At 39.0% G+C, this 12,068-nt stretch overlaps 1 protein-coding gene across 3 annotated transcripts in view; it reads left to right on the top strand.

The window, feature by feature from the left end:
- trip4 (thyroid hormone receptor interactor 4) overlaps positions 1–12,068 on the top strand; it is a 111,115-nt gene that overhangs the window by 5,786 nt on the left and 93,261 nt on the right. For all 3 annotated transcript variants that reach the window (XM_051647970.1, XM_051647962.1, XM_051647952.1), the window contains exons 5-9: positions 4,456–4,534; positions 4,649–4,754; positions 4,981–5,196; positions 5,859–5,985; positions 6,572–6,756. In XM_051647970.1, the coding sequence (XP_051503930.1) occupies positions 4,456–4,534; positions 4,649–4,754; positions 4,981–5,196; positions 5,859–5,985; positions 6,572–6,756 (713 nt within the window). The remainder of the gene's footprint in view (positions 1–4,455; positions 4,535–4,648; positions 4,755–4,980; positions 5,197–5,858; positions 5,986–6,571; positions 6,757–12,068) is intronic.

Raw genomic sequence — 12,068 nt, 5'->3', positions numbered from 1 at the left:
ACCTCGGTGGAAGTGACCATTTCCCAATCATTGTAACCATCAAAGGCAGAGAGGAAGAAACAAATGTACAAAGATGGCAAATTAAAAAAGCAAATTGTATCAATTTCAAACCCTCTGTCATGAAAAACTGACACAGTTTCCAGAAGACAGCCCAGATGCTATGCAGAATTTCACTGAAACTCTCATATCTATAGCTAATGATACAGTCCCAAGAACATCTTTAAAAATTAAACATAGACAACTTCCATGGTTTGATGATACATGTAAGGAAGCTATAAAAGAGAGGAAAAAACTGAAAGACTGTTCTTCAGACATCCATCAACTGAAAATAATATCAAACTCAAGATGAGTAGAGCACGAGCAAGAAGAATTATAAATGAAGTAAAAAAGGAAAGCTGGAGAAGATTCGTCTCCAGCATGACAACAAGTACTCCATCATACAAAATATGGAACCGATACGGAAAATGAAGGGAAAAAACAATGGTCCTCAAATACAACACATCAAACAGCACGACACACTCGACTTCAAAACAAGAAATTGCAAACATTCTAGCAAAAACTTTCAAAAACAATTCATCTGTTGAGAACTGCCTTCCTGCTTTGCGAACTTTTCTTGCTCAACAAGAAAAAGAAAAGATTAACTTCATCTCCAGTAACACAGAGCCATACAACCAACCTTTTTCTATGGAAGAACTACAGCGAGCCATTTAAAAATCCCACAGCACAGCTGTTGGACCGGATAAAATCCACTATCAATTTTTAAAGAATCTACCCCACCTTTCCCTGAAAATGCCCCTTAGAATTTTAACTCCATCTGGATTTTGGGAAAAATCCCATCTGCCTGGCATGAAGCAGAAATAATAACAAATCCAAAGCCAGGAAAAGACCATAACGACCCCATAAACTACCGCCCTATAGCTTTAACCAGTTGTTTATGCAAAACAATGGAGAGGATGGTCAATGATCGCCTGGTCTGGATACTGGAATCTAAACACCACATAAGTAACGCCCAGTGTGGTTTCAGGAAAGGTCGAAGCACTACAAATCACCTTATTTTTCTTGAAAGCTATATTCGTGATGCCTTTACCAGAAAAGAACACGTTGTAGCTGTCTTCTTTGATTTGGAGAAGGCCTAAGACACGACATGGAAGCATGGCATTTTAAAGGATCTGTACCAAATGAATTTTAGAGGTCAACTGCCAATCTTCATTGAAAGTTTTTTATCGAACAGACTTTTTAAGAGTTAAAATAACAAACACCTTGTCTAACCTACATAAACAAGGACTTGGAGTACCTCAAGGAAATATCCTATCAGTAACCTTATTCAGTATTAAAATAAAATAGCATTGCAAAAGTCACTGGCTCTGATGTCCTCTGTAGTTCCTCTGCATTTGCTACAAGAGCATGTACATGAATACTATCGAGCGAAAAATCCAATTGAATAAAAACAAAATGCACTCCTGGTCAACACAGAACTGTTTCAAGTTCTCACAAACAAAAACCATCTGTATGCATTTCTGCTTCGTTCGCTACACAATGAACCAGATCTGCTTATGGATGGAGTCCCCATTAAAGTTGTTAAAGTGAACAGGTTTCTTTGTATCACTTTTGACAACAAACTGTCTTTTATTCCTTACATGAAATCACTAAATTAGAAATGTTTTAAAGCTATGAATGTTTTAAAAGTTTTATCCAAAACCAAATGGGGAGCAGACAGCTCAATTCTCATGAACTTGTACAGAACCTTGATTCGCTCAAAGCTGGACTATGGAAGTATCATTTATGGATCAGCTAGGAAGTCGTACATACGACTTTTGGACACTGTACACCACCAAGGTATACGACTAGCTTTGGGAGCCTACAGAACATCACCAATCCAAAATCTCTATGTGGAAGCCAATGAACCTTCCTTGGAAATCAGATGCCTAAAGTTAGCCTTGCAATATGCAACCAAATTTAAAACAAATAAAGAAAGCCCAGCCTATTCAGCAGTTTTCCCACTTCAGCATTCAACAATATATGAAAAAAACCAAACAAGTTTCATTCGTCCATTTGGCCTACGTATAAAACCCATCTGGAGAATCTGAAAGTGGATCTAAACAGTGTGGAACAGACACATTTCTGCAAAATTCCTCCATGGGTTCTCAAAAAGTCTAAAATTCATCTGGATTTAACAAGGAACCAAAAATCCAAAACGCATCCGAATGATTTCCTTCAACAATTCCTGGACATAAGAGCAATATATCCACAACATATCCCAATAAACACAGATGGATCTAAATCTGGAAATCAAGTGGCAGCAGCTTTTCCAACAAACCAACTGTGTCAGGGTATCCGCATCCCTGACCAAAGTTCAGTTTTCACTGCAGAGGCAAACACTCTACTACTGGCACTTAAGTTTGAGACTACTCCACAACTTTTTTTATTTTTTTTTATGATAACTGATTCAAAATCATGTCTTGAAGCATTGGAAGCTACTAAAACTGATCACCCAACAATCGTGAAGATTTTAATCAAACTGTCATCTCTTGAAGCAAAGAGTTTTAATATTATTTTCTGCTGGGTACCTGGACACTCAGGAATCTCCGGTAATGAACAAGCAGACAGAGCTGCCAGAGAAGCACTATCTACCGAACCAGTAAAATGCCCTATACCTTCCACAGATCTGAAACCAACTCTGAATGTATGTATCAAAAACACATGACAGTCGGAGTGGGATCAATGTTTAAACAACAAATTACGGGAAATAAATCTTGTTGTTGGAACAAGATATGTGTTCCCTTTTAATAATCTCTGGGATCAAGTCATTTATACATTATGCCGAATGGGACATACAAGACTCGCACACCAATTTTTACTATCAGGAGAAAATTCACCAAAGCGCTCATCTTGTCAGAACCCACTAGCCATTAAACATATTTTACTGGACTGTCATACCTCTACACATCTGAGGAACCTGTATTATTCAGTTGATTCTTTTGAAAAGATTATTAATCAAGTTAATCCAAATTTAGTTTTAAGGTTTTTAGGAAAAATGAATCTTAAACACCTTATTTAACTCTATTTTTAAACAACTAAACCTGGCTCCTGCCATGAATATAGCCATAGAAGCTGGCATGGCGTAAAAAATGAAACAAACAAACAAACAAACAAACCCTCATGCCATCCAAGATGTGTAAAACTGACTTTCTTCTGCTGAACACAAATGAAGATTTTTAGAAGAATATCTCAGCTCTGTTGGTCCTTACAATGCAAATGAATGGTGACCAGACCTTTTGAAGCTCCAAAAATCACAAAGGCCACAAAAAACGAATCCATAAGACGCTAGTGGTTAAATCCAAATCTTCAGAAATGATATGATATGAAACAGATCAATATTTAAGTCCTTTTTTACTATCAATCTCCACTTTCACTTTCACATTCTTTCAAATTTGACGTTGTGAAAGTCAAAGTTGATATTTATGGTAAAAAAAAAAAAAAAGACTTAAATATTGATCTGTTTCTCACCCACACACATGTCGCTTTGAAGACATTGATTTAACCACTGCAGTCGTATGGATTACTTTTATGCTGCCTTTATGTGCTTTTTTGAGTTTCCAAGTTTTGGACCCTGTTGACTTGCATTGTATGGACCTACAGAGCTGAAATATTTCTAAAAATCTTTGTGTTCAGGAGAAGATAGAAAGTCTTACACATCTGGGATGGCATGAGGGTGAGTAAATGATGAGACAATTTTCATTTTTGGGTGAATTAACACTTTAAGCACAATTCTCATTACCGTAATGCTTCGGGATCTTTTACTTTTTAGTTTGTTATTGTCATTCTTCAAAATGATGGTCATCATTGTAGATTTTTATTGTTGAAATACAGTCATGGAAATCATCCTGTATCCATGATTTGTTTTTTGAATAAAATCAGCATAATTAAAACTACCATGAAGTATAAGCTACTTTATAATATAGATAATTATAAGTAAATTTATACAGTATTTAAATATATTTTAAATGTAAATATTTTACATTTAAGTTACTTATCTATAATGATTACATAATTATATATTATAAATAATCAAAAATATATATTATTTGCATTACTGTAATAAGAGCAAGAATTCGATTGTTTGCATTGCAATAATGAAAACTGGAAAGGAAATTGTTGTAAATATAAAATGTAAGTGACCCTAAAAACAGGCTTCATTACCTTTATTTAGGTTTTTTTTGTTTTTGTGATTTAGGAATGAAATAAGACCCGTGAGATTCACCTCTAAAAAATAAAATAAAATTGGTGTTGATTTAATTTCAGCTAACGTCTCATTGCGATACACTTAATTATGTATACAGAACATCAAATGCATGAGGTCTGTATCTTGACTATTATTATGGCCCTTGCAACTCTGATTTTGAGAGTCTGATGGACAACTAATTAAATTATGAAGGCTTTTAACATTTAATTCAGGTCTGTACTAAAGAGGAACAGGAGATACTGCAGCGGGACTCCAACAAAAGCCAAAAGCTCCGTAAAAAACTCATGGGAGGTGAGAAATGAACTTGCAGTGTGTGTATAGTTGCCTGATAATAAACAGCATTTCTTTGATTTATTACAAGTCTTATCATTTATCAATGTTTGTTTTCAAATCGTATTGACCCAGAGGGATCTGAGAGGGAGTATCTGCCCCACCAAGAAGCCAAAATGAAGGCCGGTTTGGAGAAAGCTCTACAGCACAAAGACAAACTTCTGGAGTATGACAAGAACAGGTCTGCCTGTCAAAATACAGTACACCGTGATATTAGTCAATTGATCTGATCGCAAGGGTTAGACTAGTCTCAACTTCAGACCATCTGATGAATATTGCACTCAAATATTGGTCAATCAGATGACCCCTTCCTGTCTAAGTGGGTCAGACTTTATGCTGATTTGTTTAGACCAGGGCTACACTGTTATGGTACACAATCTGTTATGACACCTCTTTTTCTTTCTTAGTGTTAAGAGAACACAAGTCTTGGATGATGAGTCAGATTACTTTGCGACGGATTCCAACCAATGGCTGTCTCCAGGTGAGCGAGAAGCATTACGCAAACGGGAGGAGGAACTTAGGGAGCTTCGGCATGCCTCCCGCAAAGACCGAAAGATCACGCTCGACTTTGCAGGCCGACGAGTTTTGGATGAGGGGGAGAATTTGAGTCCATACTACCAAAAGTAAGATACTATCTGCCATTGTGTGATTTTTATAAATATGTCTGTTTATGTTCTGCTGCAACAGAGAATGATGGGAAATGTAGCTTTGTCATACCCTCATAAACTGTCTAAATAGCTAGTATTTTGAAAGGGGCCTGGGTAGCTCAGCGAGTAAAGACACTGACTACCACACCCGGAGTCATGAGTTCGAATCCAGGGCGTGCTGAGTGACTCCAACCAGGTCTCCTAAGCAACCAAATTGGCCCGGTTGCAAGGTAGGGTAGAGTCACATGGGGTAACCTCCTTGCGGTCGCTATAATGTGGTTCGCTCTCGGTGGGACGCGTGGTGAGTTGTGTGTGGATGCTGCAGAGAATAGCGTGAAGCCTCCACACGCTACATGTCTCCGTGGTAATGCGCTCAACAAGCCACGTGATAAAATGCGTGGATTGACGGTCTCAGACGCGGAGGCAATGACATGCCCCCAACTCGAAAAGTTAAACGAATAGTTTAACTATCCCTTTAAGGATAAAGGAAAATCCAGAATTCTCCACTTGTAATTACAACATATGTCCATGTTCACTCAACTCATAAATATGATCATTTTGACTTAACTTTAAGGTAGCATGAATTACAATGTATGATTGACAGCACAATATCGTTGTCGTTATTTTGATTGTAAAAGGTTTGATGAGACAGTCAAAGCCATCAACACTGGGTCATTTGTTCAGACACCAAAGAATTCTGTTGCCACTGATCGACAGCACCTCAGAGAGCTCGTCAACCCCAACATTGGACAGACAGCACCAGAGGTGAGTGCAAACAGACTGCACACATGTTTCTTATTGCTTTATGACAGTAACAGTTGCCTCAAAAATGCATGAATGTCTTTAGATTAGATAACAAAACATTAAACCAAGTGGCATTTAATTTAAAGAAAGGTTAGGTTTAAAATGATAAAACGCTAGATACAGTATAGCCTACTTTTCAAATGAAGACAAAAAAGTTGGCTATGTGGAAGCTTTCTGGTTGTCAAATCTTAGTGGAACATTTCCATAGTTAGTGAGGTTACACTGCTAGGACACCTGAGTGAACTTTAGGGGAACTGACTTCATACATGCACTAAAAATCACTGCAAAAATGGCTCAGGAAAGTGATGTTAGAGTTCTGAGACAAGCTCTAGCATCATTTGTTTACAGATGCCACTTGGTTTAATATTTGTCTTTGTTGTCATTAATGCATTTTTGTTATTATTGCAATGACACTCATTTTTAAGTGTGGTTTAAGTGTCCAAATAATATTTGGGGCCCCTCAACTGCTAAGAATTGAGTGCCATTTGTATTTGCGTTGGTTTGTGTATATGTGCATTTGTTCATTTGTGTTTTTGTTGAATGTTAGTGGGTTGATATGAGCGGTAGCGACACCTCACGGAAGTCTTCGTCAAAGGCCGTGAGCAGTGAGCAGAAAAGTGAGCGCAGCAGACTTCGACTGCAGGACAGAGAGCTGCAGGAGATCGCAGATGGAGGCTGGTGTCTCAGCATGCATCAGCCATGGGCTTCACTGCTTGTCAAGGGCATTAAAAGGTACAGTTCAGATTTAAACCAGAAGTGTCATTTCTGCACTGTCCCAAATGGCACCCTAAAGGCCTGTTCACACCAAAACTGTGACGATTTTGCGAGATTAACTTCCAACGGAAGTTCACACCGAGTTTATCAAAAAAATGAAATGAAAAATTATTTCACCTTTGTACAGGAGGCGGCGCTCTCGCTGTTCTATAAACATATTTATACTAGTTTCTAGCAGAGTATGTGAGCGGAGTCGAAGCGGAGCGGCATGATTTTGCCTAGAGTGAAGAGTGGGCTTTTGAAAATCGGAGCGCAATTGTTTTCCCTCGCTCCAAGATCGCTCCACTCATGCTTCATCACGAGCACCACACCTGTTAATGGCCCATAATGCAGCAAGAATTAACCATTTGTTAAGCCATATTAAACACTATTGACATGACAGAAAGAATGTAATAAAAAATACAAATGTATTGTCAGTGGCGAAATTCGGCATGCGATTATTGAACCTCCTGCGCAAGTGTTAATTTCTCTTTCATTATCTATATGCTGTGTTCACGCTCTCTCCCTATTATTGAGTTCAACGTGCCTTCGACTACAAGCTCGTGTCTTTGCACCTTATTCCTATTTCATTGCATTGAAAATTAATAACGGCAAAGGAGAACACGAATATGGAGGTGATTGCCACGACCAAAGGTTTGTTGTGGAATCATAAAAAACGTGTCTAGAAAACACGATAATATCCGTTCACATGTGGATGAAAATGTAAAGATCAGTAATACATGCAGTTGTGGCCAAAAATATTGGCACCCTTGGTAAATATGAGCAAAGAAGTCTGTGAAAAATGTGTTTATTGTTTATCCTTTTGATTTTTCATTCAAAATATTCGCAGAAATCTAACCTTTAGTTGAAGTAAACTAATTGAAAGGAGGGAAAATCCCATAATTAAACATTTTTCTCCAAAACACATTTGCTACAATTATTGGCCCCCCTAGAAATTCTTATGAGTAAAATATATCTGAAGTGTATTCCCATTTATATTTAAACATTTTTAGTGCACCTGGGTGACTAGGGACATAAAATTGTTCAACCATGACTTCCTGTTTCACATGGGTATGAATATGAGGTAACACACAGGCCAAATTCCCTTAGTCATCTATCACAATGGGTAAGACCAAAGAATAAAGTTATGATGTGTGGCAAAAGGTTCTTGAGCTTCACAAAATGGGAAGTGGCTATAAGAAAACAGCTAAAGCATTTGAAAATGCCCATTTCCACCATCAGGGCAAAAATGAACAAGTTCCAATCAACTGGAGATCTTAAGAATCGGCCTGGAAAAGGACACGTGTCTATATTGTCTCCACGCACAGTGAGGAGGATGGTTCAAGTGGCCAAAATGATCACAGCTGGAGAATTGCAGGAAGTAGTTGGGTCTTGGGGTCAGAAAGTCTCCAAAACTACAATCAGACGTCACCTACATCACCACAAGTTGTTTGGGAGGGTTTCAAGAAAAAAGTCTCAGCTCTCATCCAACAACAAACTCAAGCATCTTCAGTTTGCCAGACACTACTGGAACTTCAAACGGGACCGGGTTCTATGGTCAGATAAAACAAAAATAGAGCTTTTTGGCAGCAAACACAAGAGATGGGTTTGGCGCACACAGAGATGTAGTAGTACTCCATGCCCATGGTTAAATGTGGTGGTGGATCTTTAATGTTGTGGGGCTGTTTTTCTGCCAGAGGTCCTGGACATCTTGTTTGGATACATGACGGATATGTGACATCATGAATACCAACAGAGAAAAAAGACTGCCTCTGCCAGAAAGCTTAAAATGGGCCCTGGTTGGATCTTCCAGCAGGACAATGATCCAAAACAAACATCAAAATTCACACAAAAATGGTTCACAGACCACAAAGTCAAGGTTCTGCCATGGCCATCCCAGTCCTCTGACCTGAGCCCCATAGAAAACCTGTGGGATGAACTGAAGAGTTGAGTCCACCAACATGGACCTCTGAATTTGAAGGCTCTGAAGAGATACTGTTTGGAGGAATGGTCTCCGATCACTTGCCATGTGTTCTCCAACCTCATTAGGCCTTATAGGAGGACTTATATGTCTCAGAGCTGTTATCTTGGCAAAGGGAGGTTACACAAAGTTTTGAATAAAAGGGTGCCAATAATTGTGCCACACATATATTTTACAAAAATTCGTTTTTTGGTAAAACTTTGTTGTGTTGTGTTTACAATTGTTTGATATCCATGAGTATAGATTTTTGTGAATATTTTGAATGAGAGATCAAAAGGATAAACAAAGACTTATTTTTCACAGCCTTCTTTGCTCATATTTACCAAGGGTGCCAATATATTTGGCCACAACTGTATCTCTCTCTCCCCTATTTAATATTTTTTATTATTCTAATCAAATGCATCATCATCTCAATTGTATTATGTCCTGCTTTAAATATAGTTTAACTTTTAACGACCTAAAACACCACCTGAACTAATCAATTTGTTAATATTGCATTTAGATTGACTTCGCTGTTTCAATGAAGAATTTATTTTAGTGCTGTAATTTATGCAATTTGCGGTCACAGATGAAGCAACTCAGCAAATGCGATCTGAGGTAGAGAGAGGTAGATTTAAAATCTTTAATAGATTCAAAAGCTAGTATTTCTGAAAGTGAACTCTGCATTGGACACACATTTTTGATAGTCTTATCTAGTCTTAATTTAAAAAAAAAAAAAAGTGTACAACAGTGTGATAGAACCTTTTTTTTTTTTCATTTACAGAATTATAGGGCAAGGTTAATTAATAAATTAAAGGGCAATATTACATAGAGTTAATAATCTTTTTCATTTGGTAATTTATTCATTTGATTTAATTTAATGTTTTATATATACACTATATTGCCAAAAGTATTCGCTCATTTGCCTTTAGACGCATATGAACTTAAGTGACATCCCATTCTTAATCCATAGGGTTTAATATGACGTCGGCCCACCCTTTGCAGCTATAACAGCTTCAACTCTTCTGGGAAGGCTTTCCACAAGGTTTAGGAGTGTGTTTATGGGAATTTTTGACCATTCTTCCAGAAGCGCATTTGTGAGGTCAGACACTGATGTTGGACGAGAAGGCCTGGCTCGCAGTCTTCGCTCTAATTCATCCCAAAGGTGCTCTATCGGGTTGAGGTCAGGACTCTGTGCAGGTCAAGTTCTTCCACACTAAACTCGCTCATCCATGTCTTTATGGACCTTGCTTTGTGCACTGGTGCGCAGTCATGTTGGAACAGGAAGGGGCCATCCCCAAACTGTTCCCACAACGTTGGGAGCATGGAATTGTCCAAAATCTCTTGGTATGCTGAAGCATTCAGAGTTCCTTTCACTGGAACTAAGGGGCCAAGCCCAGCTCCTGAAAAACAACCCCACACCATAATCCCCCCCCTCCACCAAACTTCACAGTTGGCACAATGCAGCCAGACAAGTACCGTTCTCCTGGCAACCGCCAAACCCAGACTCGTCCATCAGATTGCCAGATGGAGAAGCGTGATTCGTCACTCCAGAGAACGCGTCTCCACTGCTCTAGAGTCCAGTGGCGGCGTGCTTTACACCACTGCATCCGACGCTTTGCATTGCACTTGGTGATGTATGGCTTGGATGCAGCTGCTCGGCCATGGAAACCCATTCCATGAAGCTCTCTACGCACTGTTCTTGAGCTAATCTGAAGGCCACATGAACTTTGGAGGTCTGTAGCGATTGACTCTGCAGAAAGTTGGCGACCTCTGCGCAGTATGCGCCTCAGCATCCGCTGTCATTTTACGTGGCCTACCACTTCGTGGCTGAGTTGCTGTCATTCCCAGTCGCTTCCACTTTGTTATAATACCACTGACAGTTGACTGTGGAATATTTAGTAGTGAGGAAATTTCACGACTGGACTTGTTGCACAGGTGGCATCCTATCACAGTACCACGCTGGAATTCACTGAGCTCCTGAGAGCGGCCCATTCTTTCACAAATGTTTGTAGAAGCAGTCTGCATGCCTAGGTGCTTCATTTTATACACCTGTGGCCATGGAAGTGATTGGAACACCTGAATTCAATTATTTGGATGGGTGAGCGAATACTTTTGGCAATATAGTGTGTGTGTGTATATATATATATATATATATATATATAACATGCCGGTGTTTGCCAAATGATTAGCACCACCAACGCACTGGATTGAGCAGCTGCAGCGACTCTGGAAAAATTACAAAAAGCTCTTATCTCATTGGTCAGTCAGTTTTCATCACAGTCTGGAAAAAAATAAAATAAAATTGTAACACTGTAAAAAAAAAAAATACAAAATAAAAAACCTTCGGATTGTCGGACCCGATGTGAATAGCACCAAAGGAATGCATTGTTCCCATTCAAAAGCTCGTTCGGAAGTAACAACAGGTTTGGTATGAACAGTCCATAAGCTCTTGTGGTCCTCCTCCACGTCCTGACTTAAGTGACGTAAGTGAGTGCAGACCGATGGGATGCTTGTCAGCGTGTCCATGTGTTGTAAAAGCATGCATTTGGGACAGATATACATACCGTTTTACAAATTAGTATTTGAAAAGTCATGACATTGATAGATACATGAAAATGTAATCAAAAACAAAGCGCACATATAACAACAACAACAACTTTTTAAATATTTAGAGAACAAATAAACGTTATTCAGACACCTGGGTGGTTGCAGTCAGGTGTTTAGAACTCAGTCAAAAGTATAGAAAGGAGAACATGGGTCATACACCGTCATAAATCTGAAACTCCAGTCCGCTGTAATTGGTCAAGAGGATCAGCTGCAGGACTGTTGGGTAGCAGACCGCTAGGAGCTTGCACCGATGCAGGCTCAGCCGTAGGGCCAACCGAGGCCACAAAGGAGGCGCTTATGAACACCCATCTTAGGGCTAAAACGTGAAATGGGACACCCTATGATCTCATGGACTTCGCGGGGTCACACAAATGAATGCCACAAGACCGCAAGTCCACGTCAAGTGTGCCATTTGGGAGAGGGCCACTGTTTTAAAAAGATAGTCCAGCCCCGAACTTCCACCATTGGTCAAGCCAATGTTGCTGTGTTGGGCTGGTCAGGCCGCTTAAACAAACAGAGCGATGTTTTAAGCCTTGTTTATACTTTCGTCTGGCACCGCAGCACGTCAAGCATTTTATTAATTTACAGTTAAGATACTAGTGTTTTATTTTTTATAGCCTAATCAAGATAAAACAATTGTATGAACTCAATTACATTTAAACACAGGTTAATAAAAATGCCTTTATTTTACAAAGTATAAAATAACAAGAGCTGTTCAGTT

The sequence above is a fragment of the Myxocyprinus asiaticus genome, chromosome 2 (genome assembly GCF_019703515.2).
Source record: "Myxocyprinus asiaticus isolate MX2 ecotype Aquarium Trade chromosome 2, UBuf_Myxa_2, whole genome shotgun sequence".
Taxonomy (NCBI): Eukaryota; Metazoa; Chordata; class Actinopteri; order Cypriniformes; family Catostomidae; genus Myxocyprinus; species Myxocyprinus asiaticus.
This window is presented reverse-complemented; position numbering and strand designations above follow the sequence as displayed.